Source organism: Typopeltis vanoorti, chromosome 4 (genome assembly GCF_054136105.1).
Source record: "Typopeltis vanoorti isolate ZY-2024b chromosome 4, IOZ_Tvanoo_1.0, whole genome shotgun sequence".
In the NCBI taxonomy this organism is placed as follows: Eukaryota; Metazoa; Arthropoda; class Arachnida; order Uropygi; family Thelyphonidae; genus Typopeltis; species Typopeltis vanoorti.
In genome coordinates, this window is record NC_143552.1 from 48290574 (window position 1) to 48315781 (window position 25208).

General features: G+C 35.1%; 1 protein-coding gene across 5 annotated transcripts in view; it reads right to left on the reverse strand.

Moving 5' to 3' along the window:
* Positions 1-25208, reverse strand: part of LOC150107285 (LIM domain-binding protein 2-like) — a 412695-nt gene that overhangs the window by 214230 nt on the left and 173257 nt on the right. For all 5 annotated transcript variants that reach the window (XM_090391781.1, XM_090391780.1, XM_090391779.1 and 2 more), the window contains exons 3-4: positions 10338-10459; positions 8808-9201 (exon numbers count right to left, since the gene is read on the reverse strand). In XM_090391781.1, coding sequence (XP_090247907.1) covers positions 8808-8923 — 116 coding nt within the window. In that variant the 5' untranslated portion in view covers positions 8924-9201; positions 10338-10459. The remainder of the gene's footprint in view (positions 1-8807; positions 9202-10337; positions 10460-25208) is intronic.

The window sequence follows — 25208 nt, forward strand, 5'->3', positions numbered from 1 at the left end:
CCCCACCATCTCTCATCATGTTGCGGAGAATAAATGACTTTTATGAATGTTCTCATCAAGTTATGCAAGTGGATGATCCGGTTTTTTGTCAGTGATACCTGTTTTCGAGCATGTGATATATTCGAATGCGGTTCACTCATTTTCTATGGCAAAACACTGTCGCCATACTGCGCGGTGAGCCTTTAATGAATCTTCCCCTGTACACCTTCTTTAATAAAATAACATAAATAAAATAACACTTACAATAAAATAAAATAAATAATCAATGTATACTTTCTTTGACATGGATCAGCGAAGTATCCGTATTCATGTGGATAATTCAGCAATACCAAAATTTGATTAGCAAAAATTAGTCAAGGTAAAAAAATTTCATGTGTACATCAAGTGCACGTTCAGCAAAGGAACTAATCGGGAAAAAAAAATTAAATACTTCAATATTATCTGATTTATCCTCTTATAGTTAAAATACATTCTTTTAACTATGTTTAAAGATTTATTTTTGTGTTTATGGTACGCACTGTGTGCCATAAACACAAAAATACTTTATTGCTAGCAGTTCAGAACAACGTAATTTGGATTCATTTTCCTGGAAATCGATGATGATGACCTCTCGATTTCAGGAGTATGTTTAGATTGCATTCATGCAAGGATATTTCAGTAGTAGGATTTTGACTGATTGTTCCTGGTATATTTTTGTGTGTTTTTTTTTTCTTTTTGTTGGAAAGTAGATAGTCAGGTATGGAATTATTCCGATCTCGAAAGTGTTCAATTAAGCGAAACTTGATTGAACGAATAATGGAACCAATATAACAGGTGTTGCATCTTGACTGGCAGTTGAACTTGTAAACCACATTATGGCATAGTAGCATGTCGGCCTGAATTATCGTGGTTCTATGTTTGAGCAAATTTTGTAGTTTGTTGTATGGAGTGAAGACAATTCTGTAATTTGAATATGTGAATATTTGTTTTATGACTTTATAGATGTTTTGGATGTATGGGAATTTTAAAGCTATATGTGATATTGTTATGTGGTTTTGGGAAGAAGACAAGTGATTTTGGGCGGAGTGAATATCGTAGTCTATAAGTTGCTTGGGCAGTTGTCGAGAGTTGAATATGTCAGTCATATGAGTGGTTAGCGTATCCGCTCTCCAGCCAAAAGGCTGCGAGTTCGAATCCCGCCGTGGGCATGGATGTTTCTCTTTGGAAATACTAGTGGTGGGTCGGCGATAGATGGCGCTGGTATAGTTGGGGTCCTTTGGTGGAGTGAGTGGCGGAGCAGGTGCCCTCCCTCGATGAGTCTTTGGACTCCTTGGAGGCATCTAATAATAATAATAATAATAATAATGAGTAATTTCTTGATCTAAAGCAGTGTCTGAAGAGGAATATTTCAAGGCGTTAATGAATTGTGTTAAAATGACAGATTTTTTGACACAGTAAGACTGAGAAGAAGTAAAATTCAAATAATTTCTAATATTTGTTGGTTTGTGGTATACTTTAGTGCTGATATGGTGATCAAATCTAACGAGGGTTAATTCAAGAAACGTATGGTTTTATTTTCTTCGTATACAACTGAGAATTTATTATCTGGGACTAAAGGTGTTGAATGAACGGACTAGCTGTTGTATGGCATCCACGTTACCGATGCGCATTGTCCACGTATCTACCTAATAAACGATGTCAATCGGTAGAGATTGACTAATGTTATAGCCCATGGAAAGACCAAAAATTTGTTCCTAAAATTGATCATTATATTTAAAGTAATTTGCTGAGATTATTAATCTTAGGAAGAGGATATCTGTAGGAGATAATTTTGTACGTTCCAATAAGGTAATTGGCATTTACAAGCAGAGTGTCGATGATATCAAGGGTTTTGGACATATCACTGTATACAGTGATGAAGCATCTAAAGAAGAGAGAATATAATTAGGAGATACAGTAGTTAGCTGGATATATTGGAAGAGTTTATCAGTATTTTTTATCATAAATTTTGAATATTTTAACAAAGATAGAAACGCAATAAATTTAGACACTATAATTAACTTTTTTTGTGTGTGTTTTCAGAATGTAATGAATACGCCTTTATGATATTATTATTATTAACAGTATATTATTGGATTATTATTAACAGTCTCCCTCGATAAGTCCCTGACTCCAGGGAGTCAGGGACTTATCGAGGGAGACCACATACTACACGCACCAGCCATCATACTTATTCTTGAATTCATTCACTCTACTTGCGCACACGACATCCAATGGCAATCCATTCCAATCACGTACCACTCTATGAGAGAAAAATCTAGTCCTCACCCCGCTATTAGCTGTATTCATTCTCAGCTTCCAAGCATGCCCTCTTGTCCTTTCCCTACACTCCATGAAATGAAAAATTATATCAACTGACATCCTGAATGACCCTTTTAGAAGTTTGTAGGACTCAATCATATCACCCCCTCTTTCTCCTGTTTGCTAGTGTCTGCAGTCTATAAATTCTGAATCGATGAAAAAGACCTCAATAAAGGTCGAAACTAGTCTGGGTAGTGGCCCTTCCCTTAATGCATAACATTATACATATCCGCAAGGAGATGTGTTTTGCATTATGGGAGATACTGAGATAAGAGTGTTGGTACAAATGGTACAAAACGGGGCAACTCCTTGCAAAGGTGGAGTTGCCCGGTTTTGTACCATTTTATCCCAGTCCTGAAGATACTTTCAGGCGCAAACTTTGTTTGCACACACTTGGATAAAGGATTAAACTAAATTTATTATATTCTGAATCGATCTTCATAATCTATATTTCACAATCCTGATATCAAAAATATCCTTTGCACTCTTTCTACTATATCAGAATCATAACGGAAACCAGGAGACCAGACCTGCGCACAATAGTCCAAGTGAGGGCTTATCAAGGCATTGTAAAGATGCAAAATGACCTTATCTTTACATGTGAAAGTTCGTTTCGGCATTGCAATTATCTTTTGGGGTTGTATTTGCAATCTTTGCTACATGGCCCCTGAACTTCAATTTCCTACCTACTAACATTCCGAGATCCCTAGAATTATCAGTTTCTTCTAGCATAATCCCAGCAATATAATACTATATTGTATGTCTAATCACGCAAAAGTGCATGTCTTTACATTTACTGACACCCATTTTCCCATGCCCACAGTTCCAGCCTATTCAAATCATTCAGCAGGTACTGCATATCAACGGCATTCTTGATTACCTTACCTATCTTTGCATCAACAGCAAATAGCTGCATGTTGCCTCTTAAATGCTTCCCAATATCATTAATGTACAGATTGAATAACAGTGAATCAAGGACTGATCCGTGTGGTACACCACTGGTTACATTTAATCTTGCAGACTCACATAATCCATGTCCATATTCTCCAATTTATGCAACAGTCTTCGATACTGTATTCTGTTAAAAGATTTAGCAAAATCCAAACGTATCATGATGTATCCATTCCCCCTGTCTAGTTCAATCGTAACATTATTACGGAATGTGAGCAAGTTGCTAAAACATGACCTTTCCTTCATAAACCCATGCTGTTCATTGCAAAGTAGAGATTCACTGCCAACCCATTTCTGAATGTGAGTCCTAACCAATTTTTCCAAAATCTTCATCATCACCACTCCTGAGATATTGATTAGTCGATAGAACTTTCACCCTTGTACAATGGGATTGCCATACATTCTTTCCATTCCTTCGGAATCTTCCCTGTTCTAAGACTCGAGATTGAGTTTCTTCATCAGTGAAGAGTAGCAGCGAATTTAATGGTGCATACACTAGGTTGATAACTTTTAGATGGGCACTCATTAGTTGAACAACGTCTTCTTTATATATATATATATATATATATATATATATATATATATATATAAAAGAAAGAAAGAATCAATATGAAATAATAATACCTCTTCTGAACGCAGATATGAGGATGATAGATAAAGAAGATGTTGTTCAACTAATGAGTGCCCATCTAAAAGTTATCAACCTAGTGTATGCACCATTAAATTCGCTGCTACTCTTCACTGATGAAGAAACTTTTAGATGGGCACTCATTATATATATATATATGTGTGTGTGCGTGTGTGTGTGTGTGTGTGTACATTTTTTTATACTTTTTATATATATATTTACATGCTTACATAATATCAGGTCGATCAGTGTACGATAAAAGCGTATGAATATAAATTACATTAATAAGTGTTTTTGATTTTATTTGAAAAACTCTGCTAATCATTAATTCCAAAAGTTGAGGTAGGACTTTAAGAAGGTGTGTCTGAAAAAAAAAGTAACTAGAGTTACGATAAGAACTATTCTGTCTGTGAGAGTGATGTAATAATTAAGAGTAACAACAGAATTTCTTTTAAAGTTTCCATTCATGAATTTTTTTTTTTTTCATATTTGCACAACATCTAACGACCGGCCAGGATTATTTTATCTTAACAAGTTAAATTATAATTAAGTAATTTTACTTTCGTTTAAACTATTATCAGAAATACATTGACTAAAAATCTCTTCACAAGTTGCATAAGATTGTTGTTATTGTTATTTTACAAATATTTGGTAGTACTGTACAGGTAACCCTCGTATAACGCGGATGTTAAGTTCCACAGAAATGCCGCGTTATATAAATCGAGTTATATAAAGAGACTCAGATCACAAAGAAAAAGTAAGAATATGTTCCGAAATCGTTTTTTTTTTAATTATATAAACAACAATGACATATCCAACAAAAAATATTTTTATTTAATTCAGGTAATTCATATAATTTAAGAAAATATATAAACTATGAAACAAAATACATAGCATAAACTTATAAAAATACAAATTGTACGTAAACTTCATTGTACATAATGCATAAATTTTAGGCAAAATAAAATAAAGTGCATATTTTAATCGTCATTACAATTTTCAAAACTAACATTTCGTAGGTGTTCTTTATTTACGAGTGGTCGGAAGTCGACATCATTTGAAATCTCTTGGACATTATTTGTGTAATTCTCATTGCATACTTCGGCTGGTTTAGTTATCAAGAAATCAGTAATAAGACCTTGCTTACTACTACTACTATGTTGCATTTTTTTTTTTTATTAAGTTCATAATATGGAGCTAAACAAATATCTAATTGTCTCGTGAATTTTCCGGAGCTCTCCATTGAGGGATCATTATCCGTAAAATAACTTCCTAATTTTCTTGCTAAGTCCAATCCTTTTGCTAATTTCTTTAAACTGAATTCTTTAACGGATTCATCACAATCAGAATCTTCGACAGAACTTTCCCCGCCTTTTGGTTCGAGGTCATCTATTAATTGTACCAGTTTCTCCTCATTTAAATCTATTTCCCCAATTAATCCACTAATTTCGTTTTCAACCAAATCGCAAAAACCCTCTAAGTGGACATTACTATCAAAATAAAATGTTTAATTTTTAATTCGCGTGGTGAAAAATATATAAAAAGATAAAGGGTTACTACAATTTGTAGACCGTGTTTTTATCGAAACCGCGTTGAACAAGGGTTACCTGTAGTTATATGATTAGGACAGGAGATGATTTTTTACCGCCTGATTGTGAGACCCCTACCTTGTTAACCGAATACCAGAAATGGATCGAAAAGTCTATACTGTACTTGGTCTCTAAGAGCAGGGTTCCCGCATTACCTAACTGTTAGTCAGTGGTGTAGCTAGAGCTTTTGCCGTCCGGGGCGGTCCCTGAGTTTGTCGTCCCTCTCAATAAACACAAAAAATACTACAAAAAGTCAAAACGACGTACAGGGAAATAAATTAAAACACTATGTTTATTTTTGAAGTAAAACTTTAATTTCAACATAATCTAAAATGGTATTTATTGCTTTTCTGTTAGCAAAATTGTCGATGACATTGAAACAAGACTAAACACAAAATAAGACTGAGTTTTCTTGAAGTGTGATTTTGTGATCTCTCTCTCCTCCACCGCAAAGGAATTTAAAGTTAAACGTGAGAAATGGTGAGCACAGGACTACACTTATTTTACTTGCTCACACGTAGTTTGCCTTATAGAAGAGCAATGTTTATTTCTGTACCTACTGTATGATCTGAAAATTAGAACAATAAATTGAATAATTCCATTTTTCCTTTGAAATAAATGAAAATGAAATCTAATCTCCAGGTAGGCATGCATGGACATTTTTTTCTATACATGCCTACCTGGAGACATCACATGTATTCAGAACAGATTGGCTAAGCGAGTATAGGTTTGTATCACGATAATTATGATGTGTTGGTCAATTGTAATTTGTTAATTTTATCTAATAGTAGACGAAGAGGAGATTTATTGGAGTTTTTTTTTATTATATAACTCACTGAGCGAAAAAAATTAAAAACAAATAATTTTTTGTAAATATTTTATTTTTTTAATTTTACATAATCTGAAAACCCTGTCCTAGAAACAAATAGAGCCTATTCAAGCTAATTCAGGCCTCCAATAAGCAGCCATCATCTCACAAGGTGATGGAAATGCTTGAAACATCCACGCCCAGGATAGGATTCGAACTCTCAGCTTTCTGAGCTGGAGAGCGATACGTTATGAATACCACTCGGACAGCAAAGCTGTTATTCAGCTATCAGGTTAGGTTAGGTTAGGTTATTTTGGATTTTCGGCTGATGTAACTCAGGCTATGGGTGGAGGGGCAGAGTATTATGTCTGTTAACTCTGTGTTCTTATGGTCGGTTTGTCTGTCCTGCGGGTTTTCTGGTAGAAAAAACCCTACCACCTCTGTATCAGACTGACAACCTTCAGTTGAAAAGCCCTGATAGCGTCATTCAGCTGAACTGGACTCTACTAGAGGGTATAATAAAAATATAGCGAAGAAGAGAGTTAGGACAAATAGACGAAGTTAATTTTTTACTGTTACGGTATAAAATATGTGAAATGGCCTTCATCAACGGTTATAGAAGTGATTGATAGAAAAAGGGGAGAGAATGAATAAGGAGATGTAAGCTGAGTAAATATACACAAGTATGTGGTGAATTTCGTGGAGGGTGTATCTGATTGGCAGTGGTGGCTAGTCAGCACAAAATTCACTCGATTAGTGTGGTTTCGATTAATGCGATTTTCAATTTAGTGCGCCATATTTCAGATAATACGCTTCCAAATTCGATTTAGTGTACAGAATACAGTATTAGATGTACATAAAAATTTTCAAACGACACACAAGCGCGGAAATCAGTGTGGCTCAGACTGTACATCGTAAATATTTGTTTGCCTATTGTTATCTCCATTATTATATCTATGTATATACCTAATATGTACATATAGTAATGCATTTTATTTTACTACTGTCCTTGATGATAACCTTATTAACTGTAGACAAAATAAAAATAGAGGTAAATCGTGGAAGTGATGAAAAAGGAGTTCGTTTTAAGATAATTCGACGAAATGGTTTGTACTCTTAGAACTTTAAAATGAATAAATTATGGATCGAATGAAGTTATTTTTCCAAAATAAATAAATTAAATAAAATGCGTAATGTTTTTACAAATTGTATGCATATAAAACATTATTATTATCATCTGCAGTCATAATGAAAAATAGTTTTAAAATGCATTTTAAATATTTATTAGATATTTTGAAAATCTTAGAACCAATTACCCTGTTTTGTATTAAATACTATTCTCGATTAGTGTGGCACTTTCCATCCCCGCATCAACTCGCTAATCGCTAATTATTTATTTCAGCTTTGAGCTGGTATGTTTCAGACTATGGTCTTGGGATGGTCCGATTTTCGCACCATGAACATAAAACCAACACTGAATACATCTGATAGTAGTAGTAGTTAGGTGTAATCCTGGTATAAATATGAAGTTGGGTCATTCGTAGAGTTCATGATGTTGCCATCCCAGGACTTATGTCTCTTGGTGGAAGGGCTATAAAAATACTGTTGTTGGTGGTGATGGGTGGTAGCTGGCACACTGATGGTGGTTGTGTGTAGTGGGAGAATTGAGTGGTAGGAGAGACGGTGGCATGTGTATGTATGTGTGTGTGTGTGGCAGAGTGGAATGGAGTGCCCTCCCGCGATGCGTCTTTGGACTACTTGGAGGTTTCACGTAATAAAAAAATAATAATAAATAGAATTTACAAAATTCTCTATTTAAAATCACTAACGCAGTTAATAACCGTCTACATACATAGCCAAAACCGACCATGTTCAATTACGGCTATTAGTTCATATCACTATAAAAGAATGTTATTAAAACGTACCATTTTATGATTCTATTGACCATACTTGTTGGCATTCTATAGATAGTTTTATTTATTGTCATTTGTAATATGTGATTTTGCATCGTTTCGAATCGGTCCGTCTATTTAAGTCATTAAAAATCGAATGTTGAACTCTAAAACAAAAGCAACTATCAAATTTTAGTAAAAATTCAGTTTTAGTTTTAAAAAGATTATTTTTTCTTTTCAAAACGCACTTACAAACGAATGCATAGTATCAAAAGTCTCTGACAGCAAAAATTAACCCAATCATTTCTTCTAGCAAAATAATAATTAATATAGTGAAGTGCTGCAATGTACAAATCACTTAGTACTTTAAATCTTCTCCCCCCCCCCTAGATTGGAAAGATGCGTATTAAAAGTCATTTCCGTCAATTACTAATTTGTTAAATATATGAGGAAGAATTAAGTTTATCAGAAGGACACTTTCTTGGCTTCTTGTTTTATTTTAGGAGAAGAATAAAGTCGACAGGAAGAAGGAAAAAAAATATATATATATATTCAGTTATACAAATGGCAAATGATAAAATGAATACAGATTAACTTACCCATGATCCAGAGGTCGGCCGTCTGGCATGGTATGGGGAAGAGGGTGACCAGGAATTGTAGGTCCATGCGTCATCACTCCGGGTCCTGATGTATGATGAGGCATTTGAGCTGGCATGGAGCCGGGTAAAGGTCCGTGGTGAGGACCACTTTGGTTGGGACCCGAGATGGAATGGGGTCCCGGCCCGGGGCCTGGATGATGTAGGGAATGGTGAGGCCCGGGAGCCGTAGGCGGACCAGGTGGAGCAGTTGCGAGGGGATGATGGGGGTGAGGGGGTCCCTTCCAGCCGGATTCGTCCAGGGCTGTGGTGGTGATGCCTGGGAAGGGATGACACACTGGCTGGAAGGTTGCCCTCCTATAGGCTATCCTTTAGCTCTGCCAGGTTTGGCGCACACCTTAAATGAAAATGACAAGCGAATATTAAACTCGTATTATTAAAGGTTATGTCAACATCTTCACAGTTATTTTTATTTTAACTTCAGGTATTTTATTTTATTACTAATAATAATAGTGTCCAGCAACTTGTTCACATTTTATAACAATGTTATCGTTGAGTTAGACAAGGGAATGGATACACCATGATAATTTTGGATTTTCAACAGGATATAGCATGAAACTGTTGCACAAATTAGAGAATATGGAATTGGATTATAAAGTATTAGTGTGGATAACAGGATGGTGACTAACATATCAAAAGGTGGTATGAGGGCTATGAGTATGCAAGATTTCATGGGACCAGTGGCGTACCACAGGGATAAGTTCTTAGCCCATTCTTATTCAATTTTTATATTAATGATACCAGGAATGATTTGGCTGGTGGCAGACAGGTGTTTGCTGTGGATGGAAAGATAGGCAGGGTGATTAGAATACGACTGACATACAGAACATGCAGAATAATTTGAACAGGCTGGAATGGTGGGCTTGTGGAAATGGATGTCAGTTCAATGTTAGTACATAAAATTATGCACTTTGGGGTAATGAAATATCCAATGCCATATTATATTAGTGGGAATATGCTAGGAAGAACCGATCAGCCAGTGATCTTGGAGTTTTAGTAGATAAGAAGTGGAAATCAAAGAGTCATATAATCTAAGAAGACTGCAAATACAACTCAGAGGATAATTGCAATGCTGAAACGAACCTTGATATGTAAGGATAAGGGAGTCATTTTGCCTCTTTACAAGGATACGATCTTGAGAGAGAGATTGACAAGAGAAGTGTGGCTTTTGTAATAATCGGAATCTTCTGTGCAGCGAAAAAAATACTTCATCCATCTCCATAACTAAGAGCGATCATTTCTATAACCTCGACATACTTTTTCCCCATGCTCACTAAAATTCGATATAAATTTGTGTTTCAGATATTTGTTGGTCTAGGACTAGCGTATCAGACTACCTCAACAAAATGGCTATCAATGCAGAGATTTCCATTACAACATTAAAAAAAAATGTTTATTTATTTACTGTCTGACCTACTATATTACAGCATAGGCATATAAATAAAGTGTTCTATGAATTATTATGCGACTTACCACTTTATTCCACATTAAGTTTGTCTCAGACGGCTACTATATACTTCAATACTGTGTCAAACGAGGGAACATTATTTCCTAAAAACGCTCTTTTGATGAAGGATGCTGTTACTAATAGTCACCTATTAAAATAAAACAAAAATGAATTCAAACATCTCTTCGATATGTATTTCTCTACTATTTCCATGTAATTATATTTCTAAAAAAAAAAAAAAGTGTGACAATATAATCATTAATATAATCAAATTCATTCAACAATTCTTTTTCTAATATGTAACATGCACTATTTTCCTTTCCCGTGTGTTAGTCATTTAGTTGCATCCCTTCTTGTTATGTTACGAGGTAATATTAATTGTGAATTGCAAGTACAGTAATTAAATAATTAAAGAAGTCTATTACAAACAAATCAACAGCAACATATACCAGGAATAACTTTTATTTCTGTTTCACAAGTTCAGTGAGTGATCAAGTATTTTTGCATATCCGCTTTCCAACCAGCAGGATGCAAATTTGAATGCCGCCAATGAGCATGGATGTTTGTGATTATCTTTAGGCGGTAGATGAATTATGAATTTCATCGCCAGATGTGAGACCAACCCTCGTTTACTAGAGGCCTGAAGTGGCTATTTATTATTTATTTATTTATTATATATCGACAAAGAATATCGACAGTGCATGGGAAGTATTTAAAAAATACTTAAATGATGCGATATCAGAATGTGTCCCGAGGGTTCGAAGAATAAATAGAGTAGGAGTCAAATGGATGTGTAATCTTATTAAGCAAGAGATTCGTAAGAAAAGGACAATGTGGAAGGAATACCGTGTGCATAAGGATGATCCGTTATGATCGTTATAAGCAGCAGGCTAGAATAGTCACAACTGTTGTACGGAAAGCAAAGTCTAAGTATGAAAAGAAACTGGCTCTGCGTGCTAAAGACAACCGACAAGAATTCTATCGATATGCTGCAAGTAAAAGAAAGAATGAATATGAAAGAATAACTCTTCTAAATCCTGATGGTGTGAGGGTTACAGATGCAAAAGAGGCTGTTCAGTTAATAAGTGCCCATTTTGTTAAAAGCTATCAACCTGGTGTACGCAACATTGAGCTTGCTGTTACCTCTTCACTAGATGAAGAAACGCAGGTGTATGAGGACGAGGTATTAGAGCTCTTGCACAAATTGAATAAGAATTCAGCAATAGGGACTGATGGGATATCAGCACGTGTGCTAAAAGATGTTCAGCTAAACTGGCCATTCCTTTGACCAGGCTGTTTAATATGAGTCTCAGAATAGGGAAGATTCCGGAGGAATGGAAGGAGAATCGGTCTTTGCATCCAACTATTGACCAATTAGTATCTCAGGAGTGGTGGTGAAGATTTTAGAAAAATCGGTTAGGGATCGCATTCAGAAATGAGTTGACAGCGAATCTCTACTTTGCAATGAACAACATGGGTTTACTAAGGGAAGGACATGTTTTAGCACATATTCTACTTGCTCATATTCTACAACAATGTTGTCATTGAACTAGACAAGGGGAATGGATACACCATGATACTTTTGGATTTTGCTAAGGCTTTTGACAGAATACAGCATGGTAGACTGTTACATAAATTGGAGAAAATGGGTTTGGGTTATACAATATTAGCATGGATAAGAGGATGGCTGACTGACAGATATCAAAAAGTGGTATACGGGGGATGTGAGTCTACAATATTTAAGGTAACAAGTAGTGTATTACAAGGATCAGTGCTTGGTCCACTGTTATTCAATCTGTACATTAATGATATTGGGAAGGATTTGACAAGCGACATACAGCTATTTGCTGATGATGCAAAGAGAGGTAGTGTAATCAGGAATGTTGCTGATATGCAGTACTAGCAGAACGAGTTGAATAGGCTGGAATTGTGGGCATGGGAAAATAGGTGTCAGTTCAATTGTCATTAATTGTAAAGTCATTCACTTCGGCGTGATTAGATGTCCAATGTCTATTATAGTGGTGGGATTAGGCTAGAAGAAACTGATGAGGCTAGGGATCTTGGAGTGTTAATAGATAGGAAGTTGTTGTTCAGGGGCCATGTGACAAAGATTGCAAATACAACTCAAAAGATAACCGCAATAATTGCCGAAACGAACGTTTTCACATGCAAAGATAAGGATGCTATTTTGCCTCTTTACAAGGCCTTGATAAGATCTCACTTGGACTATTGTGCGCAGGTCTGGTTTCCGTTGTGATTCTGATATATATTGGAGAAAGTACAAAGGGGAGTGTTAAAAAATGATATTAGAATTGTGGAATACTGATTATGAAGGCAGATTGAGAATTTGTAGACTGCAGATACTAGCAAACAGGAGAAAGAGGGGTGATATGATTGAGAGTTACAAACTTCTGAAAGGGTCATACAGGATTTTAATCGATGGATTTTTCAATTTATCGACGGTGGGGAAAGGACGAGAGGACTTTGGAGGCTGAGAATGAAGACCATTAAGAACGGGGGGGGGGCTAGATTTTTCTCTCAGAGGGTGGTCAGTGATTGGAATGGATTACAATTGGATGTTGTGAGTGCAAGCGGTGTGAATGAATTCAAGAATAAGTATGATAGCTGGTGTGTGTGTGTGTAGTATGTCGACTCCCCGGTGAATCTCTGACTCCCTGGAGATATCTCTTAATAATAATAATAATAATAATAATAATAATAATAATAATAATAATAATAATAATAATAATAATAATAATAATATGTTATTATTATTATTATTATTATTATTATTATTATTATTATTATTATTATTATTATTATTATTATTATTATTATTATTAAAAAGTGAAGAAAAGGATTGTGAAACTTAAACGACTTAATTGCAGAACGACATGACATGCCAATCCGGAGGATAGTTCTTCAAAAATTTCTCATGTGTTCTGAAATTATTTCTTTCATAAATCCTTTAAGCACGGTACACAGTGCACCTAGTAAATATGATTGCTTTTTGACTATTCGTTTGCACTAGAGAAGCGAGGTATGTGAAATTTAATTATGGACACCTGGTATATTCAGTTTCCACTGGCGCCTCGTTGCCAACGCGGTAACTACATAGGTAGATCGTCAGCAAGCTATTGATAATGCATACTTCAAGTTTCTGTAGCGTGTTCTAACCTACCACAAGCACAAAATATTAAACTTACACTCCAATGCAGTGGTGTAGTTAGAGCTTTTGCCGCCCCTCTCAATACACACCAAAAATATTACAAAAAAGTCAAAACGACGTATAGGGAAATAAATTAAAACACTCCGTTTATTTTTGAAGTAAAACTTTAATTTCAACAATCTAAAATGTTATTTAAATTAAGGGGATATTAAATCCCACATTGTTTTAAAGCCGAATAAGAAACTCAAAGATTGGAATCAGAGAGTTTCATGCCGAATATAGTATAATAAACTATAAAAGTATCGGCGACTACTAGCGTGAGGTAATGCAAGTAGTCCAAGTACGTAGTACAAACTCGGGCAACTCGCAGCAAAGGTGGTAAAGTTCTGATCGCTATTCTTGATATTTTCCATAATGTAAAACACATTTCCTAGGAAATGTATGCTGTTATTACATTATGGTGGGAGGTCAGTAGTCGCCGATACTTTTATAGTTTATTACACTATATTCGGCATGAAACTCTCCGATTCCAATCTTTGAGTTTCTTATTCGGTTTTAAAACAATGTGGGATTTAATATCCCCTTAATTTAAATAATGTTTATATCGCCGAAATGAAGCCTATTGGCGCTTTATATATTTAAGTAAAATGTTATTTTTCTTGCTTTTCTGTTAGCAAAATCGTCGATGACATTGGCGAAGTCTATTTCATAGTAATGTAGGTAATTCTTAATCAATTTTAATTTAGAAAAACTCCTCTCACAACTAGCAACACTTAGAGCAATTATGAGGAAAATTCGCAGTAGTATTACAATATGTGGAAATGAGTTCTCGAGACTTTATTTTAGAATTAACTGCAAAAGTTCAAAGTGTCGCCCGGGGTGGCCCGCTCCCTTCGCTCCCTCCCTAGCTACGCCTCTGCTCCCATGAAGTACGAAAATCTAAAGGGGATGCAACAAAGTACTAATTTTCATGTTGTTTTCCTTTGATTGTAATTTCTGTGCATTTATTTTCGCATTATTCTAATATTTTGAATCACGTTAAAAAATTATTCTAATTTTGTGAATGTTTTCAAATAACAGTTTTCTTATAATTTATATTACATTTTTATTTGTTTACATAGTTATATAATCTACAAAGTACGTAGATTTAGACGATGCTAATTTATATTTGGTAATAATTATTTTCTATACAATAAATTAGAACTGCAAATCATTCAACACATTTTCTTTGATTATTCTAATTTTTTGATTCAGAGGTGTATCAGAACGACTAAAATTATGCTTTAAATTGGTAGAATAGTTATAGAAAAGGCTGAAAGAAACCAATATTTGAAACCAAGAAAATTTTCAGTTTAAATGAACTATAGTTTGGGGGAAATAGAAATTGTTCGTTGTGAAAGCGGGAGATATAGTTTTGGTTACAAAAAGATTAATATTTTAAACTACCATTTTCTTATAATAATTTTCTTATAAAATTTGTATTCAGAATGGTTATATTATGCAATATTACTTTGGTTATTTAATTCGAAAACCAATTTATTTTGTCCCTCCTGCAAATTATAGGGAATAGCTGCACTTTAGTAATACCAACTTTCTCACAGGGAAAGAGGTTCAGATTAGAGAAATGCATATTAATTTTAATATGCGATACTATTATTTTTATTTGCAATATTATTTTTAATTTGCGATATTATTTTTAATTTGCGATATTTTTAATATGCTGAGATATTTTCATTCAGACACTCGATTAAAATTTTATTCCGTATTGAAGGCAATCAAAAAGTTATAATTCAGAATGTTTCGATATTATATATTAAATGTAGATCGTATAAAAATAATTAAAATGATCAGATATATTTATAATTTATGTAACTAATTTTTAAACGTAATAATTTAAATTTGAATCATAACTGCATACGAGGAGGGATTTTTGTGGAGGGGGGGGGGATAATATTCAATGTCATCACACACGCACACATTTAGATTTTTAGTGACCTCGAGCCCGTCAGCCTTTTAATAGTGCTCATACGAACCCCGCTGATTATTGCAAACAACGAAAATAAAACCTGCATTACCACAAATTGAAAGATTTCTGGTAATGGTCCTAGAAAGGCAGTAAGAGACGCGTTTCAAGCCAGAGTTTCTACTGTGACGCCAGCGTCCTAGTTTAAAAGCCTGAGGCTCTGGTTAACCTCTCCTATCCGGCCTGCGTCATTCTTCTGAACGCTGTGTTGTGGAATTCGATACCCAGAACTGCCACCTCACGGATTTTCTGACCTTGAAGACCTTATGAGAGGGAGTGGTTGCATTTTACTCTGCCACAAATTGCCTTTAAGCTATATGTCTCGATTGCATAATCAGACCAAGTGCATTATTGAGAGATACTTGTGAGATTTGAGGGGGCTACATTTTTAGCCGATGAGAGTGAAATTATCTTGTGAAAATATTTGCAATAGTGTTGATTTATACTAGCGATGCAAAAGTAGTTAAAGCTTTCTTAAAGAATGAGAGGCCGGAATGATGATTGTTCATTTGAAAAGGGAAGGGAATTTCTATTGCATTCGAATGTAAAAAAATTCTGGCATTATCATGCGTTAATCCCTAGGCCTAGTCACAGTGTCACTTTAAGATTTGAGAGACTTTAACTCAAAGTACTTTCAAGATGTCTTTCCACCACATTGAAAACATGAAAATACTGTATAATAATACCTTTTAAAGAATACTCGCATTTTTTTCTCCTACAAATTTGGGATTCTGGCTCTAGGTTGCATATTTAAAAAATCCCTTCATGGATTCAATTAAGATCTACAAATTGACATGAGTAGTACAAGACACATCTGCTTTTCTTCTCCCTCCTTCCAGTTTTATTCATTCTCTCTCTCTCTCTCTCTCTCTCTCGATCTTGAAAGAAAACCTATTAGAAATGCTAGGGGTGAAATACAACTAAATTCAACAGCGGCCATTGTTGATAACGAAAGAGCAATTTGTAATCTGCGTTCAGTTACAAACATTTTTCCGACACCCAAGTATTTTATGAACCTCAATACATTGTTGACGCCCCCCCCCGATCAAGATGCACTCTTCGGGACAGATTTTCCACTAATTGTTGGATACATGGACATAAGTGTTTTGATTCATTCTTCCATCAAAACTGTCCAGTCTGTGGAGTGAAAATGGACGTGTGTGTGTTTGTGTGGCATGACATTTTTCAAATGACGTTTCGACACTTCTCAAAGTTGCTCTATGGGTTCCAGATTAGGACTTCTTACGGAACAGTTTAACCTTTACTCCCATTTCCTCAAACTACGTCGCTGCAGGCCTTACCTTACAGTGTGTGCCATAACACTTTATCAATGCCCAATGAGTCTTTTCCACCAAATCGCCACAGCGTGGCCAAGACAGAATTATCCAGGATATCAGTAGAATGCTAGGTATTCATTTCTCCGGTACGAAAATAAGTCCTGGTTCAGAGACCAGGAAACTCACTATTAACCAGTTCCATCCAACGTTTAACAGAGAGAACGATGCATTCTGGTAAATAACGTTTTCTTGACAGCCCATTGTCATATCACAGTTTATCAACAGTTGATCGTTCAATCACAACCACAAAATCAAAAACAGAGCTCAATATGTAAGCGTGTGGCACAAATCTCTACTACTGCGATGTTCTGAACTCAGGATCAAAGGATGTGCACGATAGGAAGAAAATAAAATCCTTTTCAGCAAGCTACTATTTCTTTCAAAGGGTTTTATGGGCCGGCGAAAGATCGTATTGGATGCTTTAACCGTGCCGATCAACCGGATTAACTGACTAATAACTAAAATATATGATATTTTAGTAATTAGTCAATTATATTATCATAGATAACAATCTATGATAATATAATTACGACATTCAGGTAACTTTAACTTTCTCCAGGTTCCTTTTCAATATTGTATATAAGTACAGTCAAAGTGCACTCCTTGTCAATTATAACTTACCATATGATCCAGAACTAATACGCATTATTCTAGAAAAATGAAGATGCACATATAATTTACCCTTACGTCTGTTCGCTAATAACTTGATAATAACATAACAAATTTACTCCAAATGAGAAATTATTAAAATATGCCAGAACAATATTTCTTATTATATTCTTTTAAAGGTTCTTTTACTAATATTAATAACTTTCGTAAGTATACTATTTTGGCATTGAGTTATATTAGTAATTTCATAGCCTTATTAAAATCAGATCGGCTTGGTTAGCTACGTGGATAGCATTTTCGATTTTCTTCAAACAGGCTATTGGTTCGAATTCTAATGTAGGCATTGGTGTCTTTAGGTAATGGATGGATTTCTAAAAATCTGAAGCGGCTTGGAAAAAAATACCCATTTTAGATTTGGGTTTTTGGATTATCTAGCGCTTAGCTCACATACGATACTAAAAGTTTATATCCTTACGTGTGTGTGTGCGCGTGCGTGGGGGGGGGGGGTTCACATTTAACACACACACATATATGGATTATCGTTTTTTTAAGGAGCTACGCTTTAATAATTATGAATGAAAATTCCAAACGCCAATCACAATAGATAGGAATAAGTCAGGCGTGCGCCGGCCATATGTGCAATGTGTGCGACGCACACAGGCGCCAGGATAGTAAAGGCGCCAAAGAGGAGGAAATACTTAAAAAAGTTTTTTTAAAGTGATTTTTTTTATTGGAAGGGGGGGGGTAGAATAGGGGCACCAACTAAAGTTTGCACATAGGCGCCGGACACTACTGGCGCGCCCCTGAAATAAGTTCACAATCACTGTTACCAAGAAAGACTGTGCAGAATATAAAAAAAAAAATTGCAAAATGACGAAGTATTAGTTTAAGACAGTATTACCTAAAGGATGGTACTCATACCACTGGTGGTACGCGGAAGGTTTTAAGTGGTACGAAGTGCAATTAAATCACTAAAATTCAAAATACGAAATTTTCAAAACAATTAAATGGAAAATATATATGGTTGCACAATAAAAGTGGGCTTCTGCTCTTAAAAAAATATATTATACAACAACTTAATAAGGATAAAGCTGACGAAAAGAAAGCGTAAATGTTACCGACAAATCTTACATGCTTTTTCTAGAATTTTCTATAAAAACTAAAGTATCTTAAATAAAATATTATTAATGGGTAACTTAAGTAGAGAGAAAGGAAGGCAAAAGGCAGTTATCGTCAACACGCATATCCATATTTAACGCTCCTGTTCCGAACATGGAGTTGCGGCAGCCGATTCACAGACAGGACCGGCCTTCTCTATAAAGGAACCCGAGGTGCAAGAAACCGTTTGGGGCCCTAAAATATTCTTCAAAGGTAAAAATTAAAAGATTCGAAATAAACGTATTGTAAAACCTCTTGCCTGCAAATGATTTTGGCACAGGAAAACAAACAAAAAAAAACACATTCGAAATATAATACGTTTCCGCAAATGCGTACCGACTGTGCCCACTCGATCGTGGGGCCCGGGTGCATTGCACCCACTGCACCCCCCGAGATGGCCGGCCCTGTCCACAAATTCCATTATTTGAACAACTTCTTGCTATTATTGCATGGTATTTTTATATCCATTTTTTATTTTCAAAAAATAATAGGTTATTTAAAAATTGAAGCTGTGTGATTATATGCATTAATCGTGGCGAATTTGATTCCTTCCCATCAACTTAGATCCGTTGCAAAATATTAAGCATCATCTAAAAAGCTTGCAAAATAGTCTTCGTAAAGGATTTTTCAGGTTGAGTATACCGAAATCGGACTCGGCGAGCCTTTATTCAGGCTCAATACTGGACCTCGACGAGTCCAAATTCAAATTTTGTATATTCTAACCATTACATATAAACAAAATAAATTTTCTATTGTTACTACTTGTACTTTTTATTCATCTTATTATAATACTCTGTTTATCGTCATATCAACAATTCTAACACAAATGCATAATTAATTTTTTTTTTTCACTTCATAAGCAAACAAAACTTGTATAAAGGATTCAACAAGAACATAATTCATAGGCAAATATAATTTGCTACACATAATATTCAATTCGATGTAGAATATATCTAATCTTATTTCACTTTATATATTTTAACACGTTCAAATCTGCAATTTTAAAAAAATTGCAGACATGATTTTATTATCATGAAATTACAATGAGGATGAACAAGACTTTCAGCAACAATTTTTTTTTTTTTTTCATATGTTTGAGCACATCTTTCAAACTAAGCAAATCTTTAATCGTTTGTAAATATGCCACACTATTTAAAGGTTTTAAATAAAGTTCTGTTTTCGTCATTATACTTCTTTTCTGAACATGGCTCCGCCATGTTCAGAAAAGAAGTATAATGACGAAAACAGAACTTTAGGGTAAGCTTAAGAACTTTAGGGTAAGCTTACTGAGAATCATTTTTTTTTAAGTCACTTGACTTCCTGAAGCCAAAATGTAACATCTTCCTTGTGTCAAAATATTATTATCTACTAATACTGATTTATGAATCAAGATATAGAAAATGTCAAGAAAGCACTTTCAAATTTTCATAACACTTCAGTTGATGGGGAGGGGAAAATGGAAAAAGATGCAAAATCTTGAATACGATCCCAAGAAAGAGGCGCCAATCATGAATTTTTTAAAAAAATTTCAAGGGTATAGAATATGTTAACTAGGAACCACCCGACAGGTGGGGCACCGAAGATATTCTCTCAGCAGCACTTCTAAAAACCAGCGGTGTTTCTTATATGACATTTGAAGGCACTATGCATAACTCGCAACAAGCAGTCAATACCGATTTGGACCCACTTTTGACTAAACTGTTTGCTTGCTGCTAATTGATAAGAAGTAATGCCTTAAGAAATGGAATAACTGTTGACCAAACTTCTTCCCGGCAAATCGTATAAATGTGAAAAGGTAGAAAGTAGTTAGTAAATAGCTCAATAGGCACTAGGACAATAATGACCTATTATCGCTCAACTATCAACAATATGGGCAGATGGAATGCTTATGTGTGACCAATGTCACAAAACGGATAGTGGATCTATGAAAAGAAAATTGCTGTCTTAACATAAAAGTGAAGCTGCAAACCATCGGAGAGCTTCCCAAATCAATCAAAACTTTCATTAGGTAATAAACAGAATTGATAACGCTAACTGCACTTTTAGGTTCTCCGATGCACTGAAATCCACTGAACAATTCTTAAGACAACCTTGATTATTTGAATTTTTAATGTTTTAACTTCGAGAAACACTTTTCGCTTGAAAAGTGTTTCTCGAGTATTGAAAAAAGTATTTCTTCAAGCATTGAAAAAATTTAGAGAAACCTTTATCTGGTCTCTTTTGACCAAAGGTGAGTTAGCCGGTCTCCTACCGGCTAACTCACCTTTGGTAGGTTTTTTTTTTTATTTTCACCTAGAAACTCGGGTGTTTCGTCCTCCAGAACAGGCAAACCGGCCCCGTGAACACACATGGATTACTGTCATGAATACTTCCCAGCCATATCCCCGGATAAAATTGGGGGGGGGGGGGGGGGGGAAACAATGTGAACTACCCTGTAAAAATCTCACCAGGAGTACTTTGTGGACAATACCTACAAAAGTCACCTACGGTCGGTAACGACTGAAAGGGAAAATCAATCAGTCTGGAAAAAAGCAACACAGCATCCTATCCCCACTAAATACTGATGCAACAATGATAAACTACTCCAAATGAAATCCTGAAACTACTACTAGCATGCTCACCGGTTGAAACGAAATCTGTATGTTTTGTAGAGAATTCGGAAGAGATATACAAAATTGTAGTTTCAATATATCAATTGTTTCTTAAGTACAGTGCAGCAGTGTGTTTCTGTGTACAACTTCTGTTTAGTCTATAATAAAGAACAGCGATTCTACGAGCAGTGACTTTCATTTTTGTAAGTTAATAATTTATTTACAAAATTCTAAGAACTGGCTTATTGGAAATATGTAGATATAATTTATTTTTATTATTCGATATATGGTAATATTAATGTCTCACATCCCCCCCCCCCATATCAAAGACAACCAATTATTGAAGACTACTGAATATGGTTTCTATCATTGGGCAAATAAACCAAGAAATGCTAAAATTATGAGCAATGACTTATTTTCTTCAACTGCACAACATTTACCCGGACTGTAGCAGCTGCCTGTACTAGGTAAACATCTTTTTAAAATGTGCATCCCCTCTCCTTTCTAGCACTAGAAGTGCCCAGATTGGAACAACCTGAAGTCATCCGATTTTTGGTGGCTAAGAGAATCAAACCTACCGATATTTACCGCGGCATGAAACAGGTTTATGATGAACACTGCCTAGGGAGAACAGCTGTGCACAATCGGTGTCACACGTTCAGAACGGGAGGGAATCAACCGAGTATAATCCCAGAACAGGTAGGCAGCGTGAGGCTATTTCCAATGCAACTAGTGCTGCTCTTGACGTCATACGTCAATCATTCTGACTCTCGTATGGCGGCATCTGTGAGTATCAATGTTTCTGGAACTGCTCACACAATGTACAGAGAGCTTAACTTCCGCAAAGTCTGCACTTCAGTTCAAAAACATCTTGGAACCCCACTTGGTATTACAAGAAAGGACCAAAGCAACATCACACGCGATATTAAGCAAAATGTTCCACGCAATGTTAACGATCGACCTCCTTTGTACAGGAAAAGTATTCGATCTTTTCTTGTACAAAGACTTCCATGGTGGGAAGGAGAACTTTTCCACTGCATCGAACATTTTTTCTCAATTTAAAAAAAAAAAAAAAAAACTTTCAGAAACTACTGTTGCTTGAGTTACTGAAAAGGGATAAGAATGAGCATATATTATAAACCATCAACAAGATTATGCGAATCGAGAAACTTCAAATGTCACGATTTTTCTGGTGTTTGTTGCATAACTAAGTTTATTACTGTTACTGTATTAAACCACCCGATTTAATACCGCAGTATTGTCTGAAATACCAAACAAATACGAGTAAAGAATGTTGTTGTTTTTTTATTCAGGAAATTTGAAGCAGTATTTTAGAAATTGGTAGCTGTAAAAAATTTTAAATGATATAAAAAGGTATTCAATTGGATGATATTATGGATCCATCCATCATAAGAAGCCTTTCGTCTCTACACTTTATTAAGACGTGCAAGAGTTTTTATCCTCGTCTGCAATGATTTATTGTTTGAAAGGAAACTTAGCATCCCAAGAAATCTTGGCCCTTCCTTTTTTTTTAATTATTTTTTTAATTAAACATATTAAAATCAAGAGGAATAGCAGGAAGATCCACATCCTCACGGATACTTATTTTGGCGAAATATGAAATACAGCTGTTGCAAAGGTCTCTGGAGAATTCAGAATAATCGAACTTAATGTGGGATTGTTAGCTTCTTCCCCAGACAAGTGTAGAGGTCACATAACTTGTGACAAGTTTGGTCCACGCGGCCCAAAACAAAGGGCAGAGATATAGGTGACAGAAGAAAGGAAAAAGTCTCTGAAACCGCTATTTTCTAATGATTTACCTACTTCATCTAAAAAAAAAGTGATATCTCATAAAAAAAAAAAATTCGATATGTAAAAAAAAGTGCGCCAACTAGTGAACAAGCAATTTAGAAGAGGCAATGGCTGAGATTGCTGTTTTAATTCTTGAAAACGTAACTTTCCTTGAAATTCGAGCAACACCCAAGTAGCAGAAGCAGTAACAACAACAACAGCAACAACACTAATTATTAAATTAGTGTTGTTGTTGTTGTTGTTGTATGAGCAGAAAGTATCTGCTTCTGCAACTAATCCCCTGCTTCCTCAGTACTTGGCGAGCTGCCGTAGCTCAGTCGGTTTTTCGCCGATGCCCTTCGGTTGGAAAGACCTCGGTTTTCGAATCCCATCAAGAATGACAAGACCCTTCATCAGTACTTTTTAACGGAAGGTGAGTCAGCGGGAAGTCTCAAGATTTTTCTTGAGACCGCAAAACAGACAAAGCAGCCATTAGAACACACGCATTTAAAAGATATAATATACTGGCCCCACAGTCTGAGTTGCTTTGGCCAAACATCCATAATAACAAATATCAGTACTTGGCTCGCTCACTTTTTTTCTTCATAAATGCGATGTTTTTTATTATATTAAAAATATTAATTCAGAGTGCATTTTTCTGGATTAGCCACAACGCATGAGGATAAAATTACAGAAAGCAGGCCTTCTGATATCTGAAATGTCGATGAAAATGTCACATATAGCTAACGCCAGTTGCATGCAACAAACATGTAGGGCTGTTGTTTCTTTTGAGGGCGATTTACATACCATTCAATTTATTTCAGAATAACAAGACTCACTCCGAGTTCGAATCACAGTCCTGAAAATAATCGTTAAATGGCCAAGAACTAATTTAAGATGATTCCGGCATTTTGCATGGAATGGATTCGGAAATCATAATGTCTAAACCATAATACCTAAAGAAATTATTTTGGGGCGTTGTATTAATACTATTTCACCCTTCTTGCTGGTCGCAGAGGATAATGTAAAACTTAAGACAGACAGAAAAACCGGAAAAGTAGGGAAATTATTCTTACAAGCCATTTCATTAAGGATATTGTTTGAAGATTCAACTGTACAGAGATGTGTTTTTGTTGTTGTTTTTAATGATTGTATACTTGTATTGATCTCTGGATATTTAATTCAAGTCAATAACCCATTAAGGATTAAGATCTTTACATCTTCAAATTGATCGCAATATAATGGTCTCTACGAGTCCCTGAATAAATTCATTACATAAATACTCTACCTATTCTATACACAACTAACAAACAGAACGGAACTTGTATTTACCACGTCTTATCTGCTTTTGAGATCTATACACATTTTAGTATATAAAGGGAGACGTTTGCTTTGCATCTCTATGATTTTATTATTATTTCTATATTTTGATATGGTCTTTTCTAGTGATCTTTATTCCGTATTTCCTATTACTAGATCGGATGATACAAGTATCTGAGCTTTATAAAAGGAAATTCTGGAAACTGAAAAAAAAAAAAAGCTTCAATAGGAAACTCCGTTTTTATACTAAGATTGTAAATAATTTTTTTGAAAAAAAATTACGTCATTTAAATGTTAGGGATTTCTGAATTCAGAATTGCTGAGGAATTCATCAGATGTTACAAAGATTAGAAAGAAAAGCTGGATGTGAGGGTATTTAATATTCAGATCCTTTTAACATATTAAAGAAAGCCTCCAAAGTTAATTTCAAAATAATGGATATAAAGATACCCATAATTCTCTCAGAGTAAAAAGACATTTTCATTGGAAAAAAGTAATCACTTCTGGAATGAACTGGAAGGAAATTTATATTAAAAATTAAAGAAATCTTAGACATTTCAATTACAAGCAAAGTATTTAAAAGCCATATGCAATCCTCTTACTTCTTACATTCCACGTGGTAAAGTCTAAAATGTCCTAATTTATATCCTTGTCCTATCCTTTTTTTTTTTAACCTTACTTTTTTTTTTACCTTACTAAGGCTGTTTACCTTAGTAAGGTAAACAGCCTTACGCAACTCCCCAGCCTAAAGGATCAGGTTAGGGCAGGGGTCGGCAACCTGCGGCTCGCGAGCCACATGCGGCTCTTTGGATGTGAAGCTGCGGCTCTTTAGTTCCATACGCAAATATTTTATCAAAAAAAAATTTTTTTAAATCGTTCTGAATCGATTAACGAGGATT